The sequence below is a fragment of the Natator depressus genome, chromosome 3, assembly GCF_965152275.1.
Source record: "Natator depressus isolate rNatDep1 chromosome 3, rNatDep2.hap1, whole genome shotgun sequence".
NCBI classification, from domain to species: Eukaryota; Metazoa; Chordata; order Testudines; family Cheloniidae; genus Natator; species Natator depressus.
In genome coordinates, this window is record NC_134236.1 from 69523587 (window position 1) to 69545094 (window position 21508).

Here is a 21508-nt window from a genome sequence, read left to right on the forward strand (position 1 = left end):
CATTAAATGAAGTAATCCTAAGGGAACCAGGGTTTGAAATCAGTAATGTTATTTTTTCATGTTTAAAAAGCAAATTTGTTTTAAAAGAGTTTGATCTTAACTAATATTGAATACAAATTGTAAAAATAAAAATTTTAGAAGAAAAGCAATTGTATACTGCATATACTCAGCCTAACCTGCAATTCATTTTTTAAAAAAAATATTCTGACAGAATTATAATGGACCAAACATGTGGTCTGAGGGACACAGAATTGTTTAATACCTAAAAAAAATGAATCAAAAAAGTAATTTTCTCCAAATATGATATTACTGTTTACATTTCAGTCAGCCTGGATAGTGAAACCAGATATTTCACAGTATGTTTGCTTTCTGACTTTATGTTACATACTCAATAGAGGAATGTTTAAATTCTAAGAAAGTTATTAAGTTACATTTTTAAATAAAATTTGAAGTTGAGTCTAAAAATACATGACTGATGAATTTCCTGTTTTAATTTTTTTTTAAGTTTAAAAATTGTTGAAACATCCCATTTCACCATTTTTTAAACAAATATTTTTCTTTTTCTGTTTGAACAACTTTTTGTTGGAAAATAAGGTTAATTTATCATGAAATCTAAGAATAGTGAAAAATCAAAACTAACAGTTTCAGTTGACCTGATCCAAAAATTTTCAGATTTTTGGTTAGTTAAAATTTGAAATTTTGGTTTTTAATCCCAATTTGGGACGGAGAAATTTTTCAAAATGACAAAAATTCTCATGAGACAAGATACATGTTTCCTGCCCAGCTCTAATCAGAAGTTTCCACTTCTCACCTACCGTGATAACACAATGTGACAGTCATGTGCTCTATACTTTCAGGAATTGTTCCAAATAGGCGGACGATCCATTTCTGGCAAATCTTAATCTTGTTTCATGAACCAGTCTTTCCATTGTCTCAGCAATTTCTCTGCACAACAGCTAGCTTCCCAAAGCTAGAATGGTTGACTTTATTTTTGATAAAACAAATACTTGGAATGGAAGTAACTGGACATGAGTTTTCAAGCAAAAAGCCTCTGGGGAATGAGGGATTGGAATAAATCCACAAGAGCAATGATCTGTGCCCAAAAATACATGGTGGAATCATTTCCTCCTCCCAGCAGCGCTGTCAGATTGCTTTTATTATGTTCAGCATCACCCATACAAGGTTCCAGGACTTTCTTCAAGTCTTTGTGATTATATGTAACCAGAATAAGTATATGCACAAAAAAAGTGTATGCACAGATCTTCCATGCATACTTAGCCTTTCACCATGTTTTCCGCAGCCAATAGACCCTTGATCAAAGAGTACTGTTGTGCACAACGCAGAGGTTGTGCATCACTACTCTGTTCCAAAACAAAAAAGGTAAGGAAAGTAAAGCAAGCAGAAGAAAGCACCAGTACAGGAAAACAGGAGAGACAATCATTAGCAAAAACAAAAAAAAATCCTCACACACGCACACCCCACTGAAGGAGACAGACAATAAAAAGTTATTGAAACTGAGTTACTGGAATTTAGAGCTAATGTGCTCTTTGATAACAGACCAATATACAATACAAACATTAATCCTTGCTAACTAATTTAAATTGAGAGATTTTAGCAGTTTCCAGTACACCCCAGACATTTCCTTGACACAAGGATGTGCACCTAACACAACTTTCCTTAAATCCTGGAGCAGTGGTTCTCAACCCACAGCCCGCTTGCAGCCCAATCAGCACACAGCTGTGGCCCATGTGACATCCTCAGGGTCATACATGTAGTATATATATATATATTGTGTGCATGCGGCCCACAACACAGAGAGCTGCATATGCAGCCCACAATGGTAAATAGGTTGAGAACCACTGTCCTGGAGAAACCATTAACTCCAGTCATTCACCTTGGAAGAATCCTGTGTCATCTGCCATATCCTATGATGTTTCTTTTGCATCATGTGTCCCCTGCATAAAATGCAACAGATCATATTCCTTAGCAAATAATAAAGGATCTGGGTGGCCTATGAAAAAAGTAATTTTCTTTTCTAGAACTGCTCATGAAGCAGAGCATGCTTCAGCTAAGCTTTCTAAGTATGGAGTGACACAGTTTATTCTGCCAAACATATAGTCATAGATGCAGGTGTCTGCAACAAAATATTAGGAAAAGGCCATCCAACCAATTATACCTACCTTTTTAATTTGTAGGTATATCATGTAGTATGTCCCATTGCATTCTCTAGCTGTACATGCGAGCATTACAATCAGCTGCAGTATGCCTATGTCGTTTGAGAATTCACTTATGAGGCTTCTATTTGACTGTCTAACACCCTCATCAATTTGATGTAACAAACTCATCAGATTGTAAAAATGGTTTGGGAGTATAATTTTTGTACTATCTACAAAATACCCAACAGTGCTTCTTGCTAAAATCAGATTTCAAATGTCTGTCACTGACGCTTCTGCAATGCTCTGTCATGTTTCTGTGAATGCTCGACTGCTGAAGTGAAGCACTCACTGAATCAAAACCTACTTCTTCAGTTCTTTCTATAACATCACAGAGAACAGCAGCAGCAAACAGGCTTCCTGTAACTGATGCAGGTGATGTGAAAGGAGCCTATGCATAGTATTACATTCTAAGTTGCATCTGGGTTTTTCCAATTGTGTCTTATGCTTTGGCATAACTCCCTGCTCAAACATGGTACATTGTAGAATTTTTACATCATGGCACGAGACATTAATTGCAACTCTATTTTTAACATTAGCACCCTAGATAATGCCCAAAATGAAGAAAAAATACTTGATATATATGCAAAAGGTATTTACCTGATAATTACTTTTTTTCGGCCCCATATCTACAAGTCAACCATAAATGGATTGAATCCTTCTCTGATCAGCTACAGGAAAAGTCCAATCAATCAACCAAGCATCATGGGATAGAATTCCCCGCTCTTCCTCTTCATGCCCAAGTGAGTGCATCCCAAGCTGTAAAATTGAATTATGCGAATATGCATATTAACCAAATGATTCTTCCCTCTGAAATTTTCTAAAGTCGTAATTGTGTTTTAGTTATTAATATGCTTATTCGTATAATTTAGCTTTCCAGCTCTGAAAGGAGGAAAAATCAGAGTATCTTCTATCATGATCTTTGTTCAACAGATCAGATTAGTCCTATATTTGAGTGAGAAAGGATGCCATTTGACTGTGGTGACAGAAACCTAGTCTTCACACCCTTTTTGATAACTTGAAGGGAGAGTAGAAAATAATCTTGCCATTGCAGCCTGAAGAGACAAAATTCACTTATACATCTTTACATCTCTCAATGGAAGGCTAGTCGAGATCATGGACTATTTCTCTTAAAACACTTTGAACATTTATTAATTTTTAATGTTTAAGCTATTCTGCTATGCCAGTTGATAGATTACGTTTAAGTCTGTGACAGTGCAACTTTGCTGCTTTGGATCAGAATCTATATTCTTTTCAAGCTAAGCTAGCTCCTTCCCCTCCCTAACTCTGCATCCCAATGCACAGCTATAATACTTCTATTAGTAAGATGAAGAGTAATAATGCACTTTTGTGGCACATTTCATGTAGGAATTTAATTGTTTACAAACACCCAAACCTCCTAAGCACCTCAGTGAGATAAGTGAGGTATTATTATGCAGATAAAATTGTACACAACTATGTAGCCAGCAATTTTTTCCATTCAGTTATGGCAATGTCTCACAAAAAGCTGAAGTTCACTTCATTCAGTGAGAATGAAGAAGCCCTTAGCCTTTAGCACAACAAAACCATATTTCTTCTACTTTAAGTAGGAGAGTTACTTTCTATATCATGTTATTTACAGCTATAATAAGCACTACATTAATAATTATGAATGCCTATTTCATACATCTGAACTAGTCACAGTAATTGATCAAGCATATATAATATAATTACTTTAACTGCTTTAGTCTACTTAGACAATTTCTCACAACTTTTAAATTTAATTTGCTCTTTTTTGTTGTTTTCTTTTTCAGTTCTCATTACTGTTTTCCAAAATAATTCTCAGAACCTCTGCACAGAATGTATTGTGAAAATTAAACACCAATTCAAAAACAAAGTTTCATTTCAACTGCATGGCTGGGTTGAAAAGATCAATAAAAGTTATATACACTTATCAACTTGGCTTGCATCTCTGAAGACTTTAGTCACAAATTAAAAGGAATGTATTAGTCTCCACCCAGTCTCAAAGAATTTGTTCACATCAGGAAACTCATCAAGCAATCTTGTTACAATTTAATATGACTGACAATCTCTGCTCAGGAAACAACCAATATTGGAATAGCAGACGTGTTGAAAGTTAAGATCAAAAGCATTATACAAAGAATTACAAAATCTTACTTTCTACCAACTCATGTTATGCTGGCTCTAAACAATGCTATTCGTTCCTCACTTACAAGAGCTGGTATTTGTGACACACACATTATACAACATTTAGTGAATAAGAGTTCACCAAATTCAATTTATAAAGTAAAATGTTAAGCTTTCAGACATTACCAGTTTTAGGTGTTCTTTTCTCCTTTTGCCAAAAGAGGAACTTGAAGACCCAGGTTCTGATTCTTGACCTCCTGTTTTAACATCCTCCTCCTCCTCCTCCTCCTCATCGTCTTCATCAAAGCACCATTCAGGTAGCTCAGGTGGTGGCGGTGCATCATCTACATCTCCGTAACGACGGAATAGTTCTTTCAAATAGTCCCCTTTATAGATACCTGGTGGTCTGGCTTGGGCAAAAGTAGCCACTGCTGCTTCAATACTGGCAAACAGAAATTGAGAGTTGTTTATTTTTGAATGTTAACAAGACATGTCTAATAAATTAATAACGTTCTGTGTGACTTTCAGTTTCCCCTAAAAATTCAAAAAATAAATCACTTCATTGTCAAGAATTCAGAAACTCTTGAGATACTTACAAAAGGAAAGCTTATTTACCTTATATAGTAACTGGAGTTCGTCAAGATGTTTGTCCCTATGGGTACTCCATTTCAGGATGTGTGCATGCTCATGCACTCTTGATTAGAGATTTTCAGCAGCAGCACCTGCATCCTAGAGATCCTTTTACTACTCCGGTGCAAGGATATTGGGGACGGGGGAGATGGACCCCCCACTGCTCCAGTTCCTTCTCAGTCATGAAATCTAGTGAGAAGATTGGAAAGCAGAGGGGAAGAAGGATGTGTACTGGAGCACCTATAGGGACACACATCTTGATGAACTCCAGTTACTGTACAAGGTACATAACTTCTCCTTATTTGAGTAGCATCCCTACAGCTGCTCCCCTTCAGCAGATTCTTGAGTAGTATGGAGAAGAGTGCCAATGAGACAGGTTCACTACAGACCACAGAACAGCATCACTGAAAGCCACATCGGCTCTGGAAGCAGACATGAGTACTGGGAAAGCATGTGCATCAAAGATCAGGTGGCTGACCTGAAGATGTCTGAGATAGGCATGTTTTTCAGTAGCGCCACAAAGGTAGATTGAGCCCTGGTGGAATGAGCCACCATCATAGGAAGGGGATGAACCCCTGAGGTTTCATAATAGATTAAGGTGCATCTTGCAACCCATCAGGACAGCCTCCAGGTGGAGATCAGATGTCTTTTTCTTAGTTCTGTGACAGAGATGGAGAGCCTAGGAGAAGCCCTAAAGGGTTTAGTCCGGTCAAGATAAAAAGCAAGAGCTCTTCTTACATCCAGTGTATGTAGTCTCATTTCTTCACTCAGAAAGCAAGGCTTGGGGTAAAACACCAGTAGGTGAATCTCCTAATTAATGTGGAACTCTGAATAAACTTTAAAGAGGAAGCGCAGGTGTGGATATAGTGTCATCTTGTCATGATCGAACGCTGCGTACAGTTGGTCAGCCATCAGGGCGCTCCTAGCTCTCCTACCTTCCTGGCTGAAATAAGGAACGAGGCCCTGAGGCACAAATTAAGGAGGGAACAAGTCCCCACAGATTCAAATGGAGGCTTCTTCAGTACATTAAGGACTAAATTCTGTAGGTTCTTTCACAGGAGGAAAAAGATTGAGTAGCCCCTTAATAAACCTCACAGTGATTAGACGCATGAAGTCTGAAAATCCCTCAACAGGGGGATGAACCTTAACTGAGCTCAGCAATAATCCCTTGGTTTTTAAACGTAGCAGGTAACTGAGAATGTGTGTCAGACAAGACTCAAGAGGAGGTACAGATCAATGGCTGCACCAAAATTGAAAATGTTTCCCTGTCTGTAGGTAGGTTTTCCACTATTGAGCAGTGCCTTCAGAGAGCAATCTTCTTCTATACCAATGAGCCATCTAGAAGCCATGCCTTGAGGTGAAACCCCAAGAGACTGGGGTGGGTTTTGGGCGAGGAGATTTTCAGTCAGGGAGAGGTGGAGAGGCAATTGCTCACACACGCGAACTAACTCAGGGAACCACTTCTCCCTCAGCTACAACAGTGCTATGGGGATAGCTAATTTCTCCTGTTTTAACCTGTTCAGGACTTTGAGCAAATGGTGCAGCAGTATAAGCATATAGCAATACACAGGGCCAAGGGATAACTGAGGCACTTCCATTGAGTTGCAGCAGTGCCCTGCCCTCAAATAAAATTGTCTGCACTTTGCAGTGGATGGCGTTGCTAAGAAATTTATCTCCAGAGTACCCCAGGTAGAACACATCCTTCTGAATACTGCGTTGTTCAATTCCCACTTGTGGAAAAGGCAGAAATGCCTGCTGAGATCTGTAGTCCTGGGTGATAAATCACTGAATAGTATGCGGAGTGCTATGCACCAACTCCATGGTTTTACTGACTCGGCATATAAGGACTGGGATCTTACTCCTCCTTGCCAACTGATATAATACATAGTTTCTCTGTTGTACGTCAGGTAGCCCCTGATGTGGGAAAAGTAGTGCTGGCAAGTTTAACAAACCACTCTGAGCTCTAATATGTTGATGTGGATGATTGCCTCCTGTGGTTCCATTTGGCTTGAGCTGTGAAATGCTGAAAGTGCACACCCTAGCCTAGCAGGGAGGTGTTGGTGGTGATGATACTTGTGGGAGGAGGCTACGAGAATGGAACACCCACACATGCCTTTTGTGGATCTTTCCACTAATTACAGAATTGAGGGCCCTTTGAGGTACAGACACCCACTTGGTCTGTGCAAGCACTTCTTGTCAAGGCTTGAAGACCCCATGACTGTAGTCTTCCTAAAGGTGTCACACACATACCAGCATCCATGTGGCCCAGGAGTTGCAGGCAAGCCCTTGCTGTGATTTGCAAGCTCTGCTGTATTGTTGAAATGAATCTGGACATTGTGGCAAACCAGTTATGGTCAAGTATGTTCTGGCAGTGGTAGAGTCCAGAGTGGCCCTACTGAAGTCTATGTGTTGTGTAGATGTGAGTGTAGACTTTTCTGAATTGGGACAGCAGCCCAGGGAGCAGAACTGGGATAGAGCCTTCCTGGTTGCTGTCTATACTTTGAGAAATGAGCAACCTTTCAGGAGCCAATCATCCAGGTACAGAAAGATGATTATCCCCATCTGCTGGAAATGGGCTGCGATGGCCAAGACGACTTTGTTAAAGACCCTTGGGGCAGCTGAAAGGCCAAAGGGTAGTATGCAATATTGGTAGTGGTCCCTGCCACCCACAAAACTTAGGAAACATCTGTGGGAGGGATACATGACTATATGAAAATAAGTGACCTGAAGGTCGAGGAAGACAAATCAATCACCCAGATCCAGGGAAAGAATTATTGCTGCTAGGATTACCATTCTGAACAGTTGAGAGTGGATGAAGTTGTTCGAAGTCCTGAGGTCCAGCAACAATGTCCATCTGACCCACCCCCACCCGTTTTTTTTTCTTGGGGACTGGGGAAGCACCAGAAAAGAACACTTTCCCAATGAAATCCAGTGGAACAGGCTTTACCACCATTAGGGTTACAAAAGATTGCACCTACTGTCTCAAGAGACCCTCATGAAAATGGCCTCTGAAGAGGGATAGGGAGGAGAGTGGTGTTGGGGCGGCTGGACTGGATGGGATAGCCTGTAGAAATCGGATCCATCTGTCCACAGTGATGAGCTCCCAGGAAGGTAGAAAATAAGAGACAATCCCCATCAGGGCAGATGGGGGATTGGTGCAGCGTAGGATCGAGAGAGGGAGATAGTTTGCAGCCTTCAACCAATGGGGCAAAATGGTCATTTGAGGATGTCACTGACGGGGAAGTCACTGTAGAGGATGGCCCTTTGTTAGTGAATCTAGGCTTCTTCCTGGGAGGTTCAGCCAGTCTCATGGGCTAGTAATGAACTGGACAAGAGCATTGAGCCATCTGCAATCTAATATATTATCTTTGTCACAGGTATATAGATGCCCAGAGATCCTTGTCTGGAAGTTTTTAAAAGAATGAAGGAACCCGTCTGTGGCACCATGGAACAACTTGTGCCCCTCGAAGGAGAGGTCCTTGGCTCTGGTTTGTACCTCCCAGGGGAGGCCAGAGGGCTGCAGCCAAGAAGCTCAGTGCACGACTACTGCCACAGAGATGGAACGTGCAAATGCATTGGCAGCTATCATAAATATAAAGGGAGGGTAACAACCTTTATGTAAGCAGTTATATAAAATCCCGCTTGGCCAGAGGTACAGAATCCCCTTACCTGTAAGGGGTTAATCAGTTCAATTAACCTAGTTGGCACCTGACCAGAAGAACCAATGGGGAAAGAAGATACTTTCAAATCTGGGGGGAGAGGGGTAGGGCTTTGTTTTGTGCTCTGTGTGTGTTCTCTCCGAGACACAGACCAAGCAAGTAATCCAGCTCCTACTGAAATGATGCCTCTAATATTACAAAAATAGTAAGTAATAGCAAGGAATGTATTAGATTATCTTTTGTTTTAGCTTGTGAATTTTCCCATGCTAAGAGGGAGGTTTATCCCTGTTTTTTGTAACTTTGAAGTTTTGCCTAGGGGGGAATCCTCTGTGTTTTAAGTCTTATTACCCTGTAAAATTATCTTCCATCCTGATTTTACAGAGGTGCTTCTTTTACTTTTTTTCTTTATAATAAAGTTCTGTTTTTTAAGAATCTGATTCGTTTTTAGTGTCCTAAAAATCCAAGGGTCTGGTCTGTGCTCATCTTGTTTACCGATCTGGTTGGTAGATTATTCTCAAGCCTCCCCAGGAAAGGGGGTGAAGGAGCTTGGGGGGGATATTTTGGGGAAACAGGAACTCCAAGTGGTCCTTTTCCTGAATCTTTGTCTACCTCACTTGGTGGTGGCAGCAATACTCATCCAAGGACAAGGAAGGATTTGTGCCTTGGGAAAGTTTTTAACCTAAGCTGGTGGAAATAAGCTTAGGGGGTCTTTCATGTGGGTCCCCATATCTGTACCCTAGAGTTCAGAGTGGGGAGGGAACCCTGACAGCAGCATTGAGTGAGGCCTGAGAGAGAGTTTTGTGATTGTCTGACCTTCCATTATGAGGGCCTCTGTGGCAGGTGTTCTATAAAAAAATGAAAACATTAAATAATTTGTAAAATCGTGCTTTGCCATCAGGGCTTGATAACCAGCTACTATGAACTGCAAAGCAGCTGGAAGTAGCTTTTGAGGCCCAGAAGGTCCAGCTGTTTCAGCTCGTCAGCTGCTGTTGAGCTGAACTCAATGTTGCGATTCATTAACTGCCTCAACAACCAGGGAGCTGGGTGAAAAAAGGGGAGAAAAACACTCAGCCTCAGGATGGGCTTTTGTCAGCCTGTTTACACATAAGAGGTATGGTAGCTACAGTTTGCCACACAGCACAGGCTGGAACCAAAAGGGCAGCATTAATGGGCAAGACAATTTTGCCCTGAGGAGACATATGGACATCTCAGAATCTGATGAATTTGTCAACACCCACATCCATCAGAAGGTCAGTCAGTACTGGAGGTCAGAGGGGGTCTGATAACCGCTTTCATACTGAATGTCGAGATTTGGTTGATTGGGGTGACAGTACTGGAGGATATGTGGATAGCAGCTGGAAATTCCTCTCAGTACTCTTCAAGAGTTTAACGTGGGACAGGTCACTGCTATATATGGAAAAAACAGAGGGTAGGGTAGACTCCAGCAGCTAAGTCGGTACCAGTGGAGAGTCTCTCTCTATACCCCTCAGCAATAGTAACTCAGGTTCTTCCAGGATCCTACGGTCCTCATGGAATAAAAACCTGAACAGTACGGACAACCCTGGATAGGGGGCCCTCAGGAGTCAATATGTTGGATGATACAGGAGATAGTACCAAACTGTGATCTATGCACCCTTCTAGGGTAGCTACAGAAGATGGTACTGACAATGATTTCAGCTTGGCTTCAGCGTTCTTGTGCTTTAGACACACTGAATCTGATGCCAACTGCGCTGCTCTAGGTTGTTTACCAGAAGATGGATTTCTTGGTACACAGCATGCTCTTCTTAGCCAGTGCTGGAGTCTCAGTACCTGATAATATAGGAGCCCCACCAGTACCCATGTCCTGAAATGAGGTTTCCTGAGACCCAGATGAAAAGGGGAATGTTCCCCTTCTTTTATCCCATTCTGGAGAATAGGGTCTTTTCTTTTTTGAGGATTTGTATGGTTCTAAAGGACCCCCAGCATCTTTGCTTACCACCGCAACAGTGATGGTTGCCTGAGCAATCGGAGCAACCAAATCCAATATACGGGACCTCATGGGTCTCAAAGAGCACTCCATCAACAGTACTTTTAAACTATCCTCCTTCCATTTTTTAGATTTGCTGTCAGATCTGCTCAGGATCTAACATATGGAGGGGACATGAGTCTCTGCCAGGCAGCAGAGGCAGTTAGATTGTCCATCACTCCAGGGAAAAGATCTACGTATGACAGGTCTGGCAGAGTTTGAAGCCCAGGGTCTTGGACATAACCTGTTACTTGAGGCCATGGATTGAGCCCAAAAGAAAAAACCAAGACCTGGATCAGGTAAATGAAAGAGGAGAAGAAGGTGGACCCCCAGCCAAAAGCACAAAGCTGTGCTAAATAATGGTAAAATATAAATGAAAGTTACTAAGAAGATATCAAATAAAAAACAATAAGAAATAAGCAGCAAGGCACATGGCTAGCTACAGCAGACATGGCAACGTTCTGTCTCAAGCTGTGGTCAGCTGAGAAGGAACTAGAGTGGTGGCAGGTCTACTCCCTCTCCCCAATATGCTGTTGCACTGGGGTATGAGGATATCTAGGGAACAGGAGACACTGTGGACACTGCTGACAAAAATCTCTAATCAAGAGTGCCTGGGTGCAAGCACATCTTGAAAGAATAGGCAGCAGTTTGAAAACAAACATAAGGAAGTAGTTCTTCACACGGTCAACCCGTGGAACTCATTGCCAGCAATGTTAAAGGCCAAAAGTATAACTAGGTTAAAAAAAGAATTAGATAAGTTCACAAAGGATATGGCCATCAATGGTATTAGCAAAGATAAGGGACACAACCCCATGCTTTGGGTGTCCCTAAACCTATGACTGCCAGAGCGGGACTGGATGACAGGGGATGGATCATTCAACAATTGCCATTTTGTTCATTCCCTCTGAAACAACCCCCCCCCCCCCGGCCACTATCGGAAGACAGAACATTGGGCTAGATGGACCATCCAGAATGGCTATTCTCATGTTCTTAAGTGGAGCACCCATAGGGACACCACTTGAAGATTTATTCAATCCATTACCATTTGAAACATGGTGTTAAGAGCATCTTGGTAACTGTTGTTCCTTGTGCAAGAGCCTGCATTATTATATATGTTTTTCTCAGACTCCCAGGGATAGATATGCTTAAGGTACTTTTTGTCCCCTTCCAGTGGCTAATAGCTCCCTTTTGGACTCCTAGTTATAGGATACGTGTTCACAGCTGTTACAGCTGAAAAGGGAGGAGAAAAATACACATAATTATGGGGGCCAATGGGGAGGAGTCCAGAATAAAGGCTGAATATACTGATAAGCAAACACAATTAATGTTTATGAATGGTTAGAGAATGTCTCACTTCTCAAAATAGATTTTTCCATTTCTCTGGGAAGAAGCACCCAAGTCCTCTGAACCAGCCTTTAATAGTTCCTCTTTGGAGCCACAACTGAACAATCCATTCCTGTTCAGCAAAAAGCTTAAGCACAAGCTTAAATGTAGACATGCTTAACTGCTTTGATAAACTGAGGGCTAGGTCCACAAAATAAGGAGTTCCTAATCCAGACAGGCCATAACAATGTTATTCACCTTACTTAATGGAAAGCACTCATACTATAGTGATGAGCGCAGAATAAGAAACCTACATAGAACAGAATAAGACCTGTTCAACAATGAAGGCATTACTTCATTTAAGCCTTTTTGGCAGACTTCTCTGACACCTTGGTCTGGGACAGAGGGAGCTGCTACAGGCTGTGGAGCAAAGAACACTACCAGGCCAGGAATTAAATACCCTAATGAGGCAAAGAAAACACTAAGAAAGCATGAAAGGAGAAAATATAGGTTCAGAAAGAAGAGGTTAAGAAGTTTTTATGTGCTGTGCAGTCTGGGAGGTAGGTTGTCTGAAAAGTGTCTTTTGAAGCTGCCAGGAGACAGAACAAACTAGTGGTTTCTCAGAATAGGTGGAAGCAAGCCCTTCCCTAGAGCTGGTAGGTCTAGTTCTGTCTTCAGTAGAAGAGGAAAAATCACTAGCTAGACTAGCAAGACTGGATGATGGCCAGATGCTAGCACGATGGGCAAAAGAGAAGAACCTAGGTAGTTAAGTTAGAGAGAAATAGGATGTGAAAAAGATCTTAAGACTCGTTTTGTTCTTTTTACAAGACAAATTAGAATTATCTTGGTAATGTCTCTAAATTGCTTAACAAATCCTTTAATTAATATCCCAGAGACCAGAGGCAACTTGGGAGTAAGAGGGAAAAGGGAAGAGAGATGGGCCCCCATTCCAAATGCTTAAGAATACCAATCATCCTCTAGAAAAGTTTGTCCTTGATGTACTACAAGCAGCTGATTCTCTTGTAAATACATAATATTAAGAATAGATAGTAACAAAACCCGATGTAACAGCTCAGATTTCAGGTACAGAAGACCAGCCTGGTAGGAAAGAGAGTTTACATATTCCAGAAATGAAACTGTCTTGGGGAAAAGTGAGTTGCAAAAAGAGCGTCACGTAAGGTTTCCAATGACTAGCTCGAGGGCTGTCAGTCTGGATGACCTTTCCTTAAGCTAGCTGTATAATACATCTCAGCATTCACAGTGCATCTGCTGCTATCCTACATCATGTGCTTAAGGGTTAAATATGGATGGATTTTCTACAGGGAAACCTCATTGTTTCATCAGTGAATAGCAATGTCGCTTTACTTGAAATGATAATGCAGCAAACATAATTTTTCTTAATATGGTGCACACACTTACTGTAATTGTAAATTTAAGGCAATTCTTTTAATGTTGCTGGTTTTGTTTGTAGCTGTATTTTATCGCTACATTTGAGAATGATGGTCCTGTTTCACAAAAGTTGACCGAGATGAACAAGTTTAATTAACACTATTAACCATTTGCAAAAACACACCACCAAAAAAAAAAAAAAAAATCAACCAAATTGATTGACCACAAGGCTTGGTCAATCAATTTAATTAAGGCTTTTCATGCAGAAGTAAGAAAGTATTAAGTGAAGCTGAATAGGAGGTACTATTTCAAATAGACTTAACTCAGAATCTTTATTTGTTTCCAGGGGAAAGAACAAAAAAAAGACCTACTGTGGTTCAAATTATTACATGCTGATTTTTAAAGCATTTAGAGGAATTGAAAGTACCCAACCTATGAGGCATAAGACTCACTAGCATCCTACTAGGAAGATGTTCAGCTTGTCCCCTTCCCAGGTTCAGCTGAGCTACTAGATTCCTTGGGCCATTGGTGCTCAAAGGCCCCATCACGATGCATCTCCTCTTACTGCGTGTCTACCTTAACCAGGAAAAATTGGTTCTTCCCTCAAAGGTGGCCATCTTGCCCATATCCTAGCCTCAAGATAAACTTTATGCTCAGTCGTTAAAAGAAAAAAAAAGAAAAAATGGAGGAGTAGCATGGATCCATCCATTTTCCATCCAATGCTGGAAATGGTTCTTCAAATAGAATAGTGGAAAGGGAGATATTGCCAAGATCCTAGGGTTTGTCTACACTTGAAATACTACAGCGACACAGCTGCAGCACTTCAGTGTAGATACTATCTATGCCAGCCGGAGGGGTTCTCCTGTCAGTATACATAATCCACGTCCCTGAGAGGTGGTAGCTAGGTCAACAGAAGAACTCTTTCATCAACCTAGCGCTGTCTACACCCAGGAGTTGGCTTAACTATGACACTCATGACTACAACATAGCTGGGTCGACCTAACTTTTTAGTGTAGACCAGACTCTAGAGACACAGGCTTTGCATCAGAACTAGCTGGATAGGAGAAAATCTTGTGTTTAAATTAGGGCTGTTGATTAATCACAGTTAACTCACGCAATAAACTCAAAAAAATTAATTGCGATTAATCGCAGTTTAAATCGCACTGTTAAACAATAGAATACCAATTGAAATTTATTAAATATTTTGGATGTTTTCCTACATTTTCCTATAGTAATCTGTGTTGTAACTAAAATCAAAGTGTATACTATTTTTATTACGAATATTTGCACTGTAAAAATTATTAAAAATAATATTTTTCAATTCACTTCATACAAGTACTGTAGTGCAATCTCTTTGTTGTGAAAGTGCAACTTACAAATGTAGATTTTTTTTTTTTTTTACATACCTGCACTCAAAAACAAAACAATGTAAAACTTCAGAGCTTACAAGTCCACTCAGTCCTACTTCTTGTTCAGCCAATCACTAAGACAAACAAGTTTATTTACATTTACGGGACATAATGCTGCCCACTTCTTATTTACAATGTCACCTGAAAGTGAGAACAGGCATTTGCATGGCACTTTTGTAGCCAGCATTGCAAGGTATTTAAGTGCCAGATATGCTAAACATTTGTAGGCTCCTTCATGCTGCAGCCACTATTCCAGAGGATATGCTTCGATGCTGATGACGCTCGTTAAAAAAATAATGCATTAATTAAATTGGTGACTGAACTCCTTGGTGGAGAATTGTACATCCCCTGTTCTGTTTTACCCACATTCTGCCATATATTTCATGTTATAGCAGACTCGGAAGATGACCAGCACATGTTGTCCATTTTAAGAACACGTTCTCTGCAGATTTAACAAAACGCAAAGAAGGTACCAATGAGAGATTTCTAAAGATAGCTACAGCACTTGACCCAAGCTTTAAGAATCTGAAGTGCCTTCCAAAATCTGAGAGGAACGAGGTGTAGAGCATGCTTTCAGAAGTCTTAAGGGAGCAACGCTCTGATGCAGAAACTACAGAACCCAAACCACCAAAAAAGAAAATCAACCTTCTGCTGGTGGCATCTGACTCAGATGATGAAAATGAACATGCGTCAGTCCACACTGTTTTGGACGGTTATCAAGCAGAACCAGTCATCAGCATGGACAGATGTCCTCTGGAATGGTGGTTGAAGCATGAAGGGACATATGAATCTTTAGCGCATCTGGCACGTAAATATCTTGCGATGCCGGCTACAACAGTGCTATGAGAATGCGTATTCTCACTTTCAGGTGACATTGTAAACAAGCAGCGGGCAGCATTATCTTCTGCAAACGTGTCTGTCTGAGCCATTGGCTGAACAAGAAGTAGGACTGAGTGGACTTGTAGGCTCTAAAATTTTACATTGTTTTATTTTTGAATGCAGTTTTTTGTACATAATTCTACATTTATAAGTTCACTTTAATGATAAACAGATTGCACTACAGTACTTGTATTAAGTGAACTAAAAATACTATTTCTTTTGTTTTTATACAGTGCAAATACTTGTTGTCAAAAATAAATAAAAATTGAGCACTGTATACTTTGTATTGTGTTGTAACTGAAATCAATATATTTGAAAATGTAGAAAACGTCCAAAAATATTTAAATAAATGGTATTCTATTATTGTTTAATCATGCGATTAATCTTTTTAATCACTTGACAGCCCTAGTTTAAATTATATCATTGAATAAAAGCCATCCTCTAACATGGCAAGACTTTTAGACATTTTTCCTGAAGTAATGATATTTAAAGTAGAGCACCACTATTGGGGGAGGGGGGAAGGTTTCGTTTCTCCCATCCTTATTTCAAAGTATGCATCCTGGTTCTGGAAAATTCTCAAAAGGTAGGTTACACCACCAATATAGTTCTTGTTGGAAAAATCCTGTAACAAATGCAGTGTTTTGGGTATGCTTTCAGATGTATGCATACATGTCACTTTCCTGCTACTTTGCCTATCTAATGCCATTGTTTCGAATATGCCAACAACAAAAGATCTAAAATAATGCTATCAATCAAAAGCAGTACATGAGTATATTTCAATACTTTGCATAGGAAAGAGAAAAGGCAACCTATATACATACTCATGAAAACTTAAACACAGTTGGTAGGGCTAATTGTTGGTCTACAGACTTGACAATATAGCTGAAAGCTTAACTGAAATAGACTGAACTGTCAAGAGAGTTTGACAGGAATAATGTTAATGTATGTCACCTGCTCAAAACTAAGACTTCCCAGTTACCATCATCTATTGAGAAAACAGACATTCTTAGTGCACTGTGTCAGATATGCACACACACAAAAATCAGCATTCCTAGAATCAACAGTGAAAAAAAATATTCATTTAAAAGATAAAAATCTTAGAACAATCAGACCGCCAATGGAGCAATGACAACTATGAAACACACTGGAGAAAACACTACCAATTGTATCCCTTCCCTGTACCCAAAATTATTTAAACTTGCAAAATTACCTCCAATCCAACTTCTCAACCAAAAAGGCACAGATAAGAAAACCAGTTCGATTGAATCCATGTGTACAATGAACACCTGGAAAACAAAACACTAAATGTATGGAGACAAATCATTTTAAAAATGAACAACATGCAGCTGTTTTTATTACAAACAATGCGAACAAGTGATATTTTTGGCTCATTCCACTTAAATTATCACCATTAAGGAGATACCCCCATTCTAACTGAGGAAACCCAGATCCTCTAGAGACTATGTATAAAGCCCAAATGATATTTAAATTCTGTGTGCTAATTCCTATCAGTAATTTTCTGAATCTTCAATTTGTCACAATAAAAAAGCTCAGCAATACTATTTTTTATTAGTGTTTAAACATGATTAATACCAGAAAGTACCTGATTGCTTTCTGATCAGCATTTGTAGGAGCAATGAAAGATAAATGTAATCCATGCAGTGATTATGAATTTAGAGAAATAATTTGCGGTTATAGTCATTTCATACTGTTAAGCATAAAAATCATGTCAAATATTAGGGGGTAGCCGTGTTAGTCTGTATCCACAAAAAACAACAAGGAGTCTGGTGGCACCTTAAAGACTAACAGATTTATTTGGGCATAAGCTTTCATGGGTAAAACTCCACTTCTTCAGACATCTGAACATGCCACTTTAAGGTGCCACCAGACTCCTTGTTAATCATGTCAAAGTTACCCCGCTTTTTAAATTTAAAAATTATATCCATAGATCCTCTCAGTTCTATTTCAAAATGGCTATTAACATTTTAGTGGTTATTTAATTTTAATTTTGAAAGAAATCCCTAAAAAAAATACCCATTCAATAAAGACAATCACTTTGAACTACTTGTCTTTTCAGTTTAAACAGAAACAAAAGTTTAAATTTAATAAATTGTTTTTTCAGCCTTTATTTTATTGAATATTTCTCAGGAAGGGGGGAGAGCAAAAAAGCAATTACTTCTAATTTTCCCTTTTTTCCTATGTTACCAGCTCCATCTAGTGGTTTAGATAAATCAAATCGGAAGGAAAGACCATCTCTTGCTGTTTCATAGTTCTTTCAAGAAAGGGGAGTTTAATATCTTGCTCAAAATTTGTCTTGCATTTTTTTTTATTATTATTATTAAAGTGACAGGGATCACACCATTAATTTATTAGTACCATGCCAATTATTCTGTTTATTTTTATTCTGCATGTTCCAGTAAAGCAAAAAAATCTCATCCAAGTTAACAGTATTTAGATCAATTTCCATATTTCTCAACCATATTCAGAGAAGTTAAAATGTCAGTAGAGTTTTTCTTTGGGGTCTATATGATCAGATTATGAGCAGTTGTTTTTTTCTTCTATAACACAAGCAAAGTGAATGGTAAATTCCAAAATACGGGATTAAAAATATACACAGTTTTCAAGTGTGTACTTTACCTCCTCCCTCCACACCAAAAGCAAAATTGTTACTAATGGTCAAAGAAGGGGAATAACTTGAGCCGCCCCTCTCATTACAGACATGTATCAAACCAGGTCAGAGACCTTTCTTCCTCAACCTGACTGAAAGGTATATTTTCTTCATACATAGGAAATTAAGGATATTAAGAATGTGTTCTCTGAAAAAGAGAAATGTCACAATAATTAACAGAAAGACACAAGTGAGGCTTTCTTCCTGTTTGTTTTACTAACCCTTGCTTATCTCAAAACTTGCTTCGGACCACAATGGATTACAGTGCCTGTCATCACATTTTTCTTTTTCCTGAGCCGCCTACTAAGGCAAGATCTTTCCACTTTATTTCCTCTGTGGTAGCAGGATTACTCCAGACTTGCAACATTGTGTTCCAAAAAATCAAGTTTCCAATCCATCTTTATCTAATTTAGCTAGGAAGTTTCACACAGATTGCCATTCAAACTAGCACTTTGTATTCCTGACCTATTGAGGCTGAAAGTTAAATTTTCTTGACTTACACTCCGTTTGTAGTAATGGGGCATGCTGTGACTACTGGCATCAAAAAGTGAAAGTCAAAGGTCTTATGATTTTTTTTATCCATATGGCAATAGTAGAAGCATGTTGACAATGAAAGCAAGACGTTGGGATTTGAGGTCATGTAGCTTTCCCAGCGATCACTGTTCCTGTCCTTTTCTATGTACATACAACCTCCCATCTCCCCAGTAACCCTGGTGTTTCCTTAGAAGGACCTGATTCCCGGGCTTCGACACTCTAGCACAGAATATTATGAATTCTCAAAATTTGATTTTTACACCTAAAAACTCAACCATAGTTTACTTAAAAATTAACACTAAGAAGAAGGAAAAACCAGTAATCCTAAGAATGGAATGGAACTGAGTAAAGAAATATGGGTGTGTTAGGAAAAGTTTCTGATCAGCAACATACGTTTGAATCATGTGATGACCAGCGAAGTATGTTGGTAGCATGAAATGGCCTTCCAAGGGAAGCAGTGCAGGCCCATTGCTCAAGTACACCAAACTAAACTCAAGAACCTAGAATCAGGAACAAGTATGCATTTGAAAGAGTTGACCTAATGGGTCTTTTCTGTCTCTGATTTCTATTACTATTAGAAGTTAAGTTCGGAAATGGCAGATTTTTCGGTCTACTTGATATTTGAAAAATTAAACATTACCTGATCATATAGGAAGGACAGAACATTTGCTTCTTTTCTGAAGACCAGATTAAACCTCATTATCAATTTTATCACCCTCTTGTGGTGAAACTTATTCAACTGTGATGGGAGTCCTGTGCCAACCATTTACTGCTCAATCCAACAGGAGTAGAACTGCCCTGACCAGAGCTTTATTGGTTTCCTCTTTCTGACATTTGAAACTGCTTCATGTTTCTCATGTAAAAATTTACATAAAAGAATTATGCATCTGTCTCATTCATATCCTTTCTTTTCTGCTGTGATTAAAATAGCTCTATTCTTTTTCCCCAACTAAATACATTTGACTACTTTGATGTCTCATTTTTCTCATTCAGCATATTTTGCACTGCTTCTTAATAGACTAGTGAATAGAAACAGAAGATGTTTGAACTCCCCTCCTCAAACATCACTATCTCAGCATACAGGCATTCATTCCTCTTTCCATTTCTAGAACAGTGATCTGTTTTCTCTTTGACACCATCTGTCTAGAATTTTAGAGAAGGAACCTCTTTCTACTACTCTCTAAAGATGAAATTACAACAAAAGACATCCAGGACACTGCTAATTAAATCTCTTATGAGGAAGAAGATATCTCAGACAGGAATAACTAAGCTAAGGAGATAAAAACAAATGCCATCTTAACAAATAACTCCAATTTCATGTCTCAGTTCACATAGCAGAAATGAAAGGTGTAGTGTAATCTGTATTCCCTATAACCAACCGTCAGAAGTTAATAACCCAACACTGCAAATGATATTTAAAGTTAAAATACTAGTAAAATGAGTATTCTATTTCAAGCACTTCATAATGCTATTTGTATTCCATGTAAACTGCTGACCCAGAAAAATAATTAATTGCATTGAGATGCTATGGATGGCTACGTCAACTTATTCCAATTGATGAGTAACATATGATGTGAGAACAAATTCCATATATGATTTAAGAAAATGTTATTTAAAATTCCCATTGAACACGTAAAGACTGAGAAAAAACAAAAACATTCTATTCCACAGAAATAAATGTTCACGCAATTTCAAGAGTTCATTTTGAATATTAGTCTAATTTGCCTCCAATCCAATGGTTTTCAACCTTTTCCCTATCATGAGTCCACACTACAACAGAAAAGTTTGAAACCCACCCTCCCATTTATCTAAAGAGAGGGAGGGCAATGATCCTTAGGCTGAGAACCACACACTCTAAACCAATCATTCAAAATTTAATAAAAAAAGCCAAATGAACTTGCCGCAGGGTAGGTACACCCCATCACAGGGTGTCGGGTCACGTGTGGTCAAAAGAAAGGGCAGAGACAATACTGCAGCCGGTTAGGTCCTATGCTGAGGACCCTTACTATAAAACGTGGTAGTACTGCCTAGTGACTGGAGTCAATAATGTCACCCTTCTCCACAGGGCAGCATGGCAGATTGTCCGGAGTCAACAAAGGTGGCCCTTTACACTCAGGGCAGCGTGGCAGACTGGCCAGAGTCAACAAAGGTGGCCCTTTCCACTCAGGACAGCGTGGCGGACTGGCCAGAGTCAACAAAGGTGGCCCTTTCCACTCAGGGCAGCGTGGCGGACTGGCCAGAGTCAACAAAGGTGGCCCTTTCCACTCAGGGCAGCGTGGACTGGCCAGAGTCAATAAAGGCAGCCCTTCCACTCATGGCATGGCCTAAAGGCTAGTAAATGAAGGCACCCACTTCTGCGGTGCCATGTGGCCTATTGGCTTGCTGGGGAAGTGGGGCGTCATCTAGGGGTATGTGACGCACCGGGTAGGGGGCCTTAGACCCTTCCTGCTCTTCCAAGTCCCAGCCCAGAGCCCTGGCGGTGGTGGGGGTGCCCACCACTGAGTCAGCAGGGATCCTCCTGAAACATGCTGACTGGTTCCCCTGGTTCACTCACCAGAGAAAAGTCTAAGTCCCCTGGGCTGCTTCCTACTCTTTCTCCCTCAGCGATGCTCCACAGTCCCCCCAGGTCTCTGGGGTCCTCAAGTGGAGTAGCTCCTGCCAACGCGGTCTCT

The 21508-nt window shown here is 39.8% G+C and overlaps 1 protein-coding gene across 2 annotated transcripts in view; it reads right to left on the reverse strand.

Annotated features, from left to right (window-relative positions):
* RNGTT (RNA guanylyltransferase and 5'-phosphatase) overlaps positions 1-21508 on the reverse strand; it is a 457144-nt gene that overhangs the window by 400431 nt on the left and 35205 nt on the right. For both annotated transcript variants that reach the window (XM_074948099.1, XM_074948098.1), the window contains exons 5-6: positions 16845-16920; positions 4527-4782 (exon numbers count right to left, since the gene is read on the reverse strand). In XM_074948099.1, coding sequence (XP_074804200.1) covers positions 4527-4782; positions 16845-16920 — 332 coding nt within the window. The remainder of the gene's footprint in view (positions 1-4526; positions 4783-16844; positions 16921-21508) is intronic.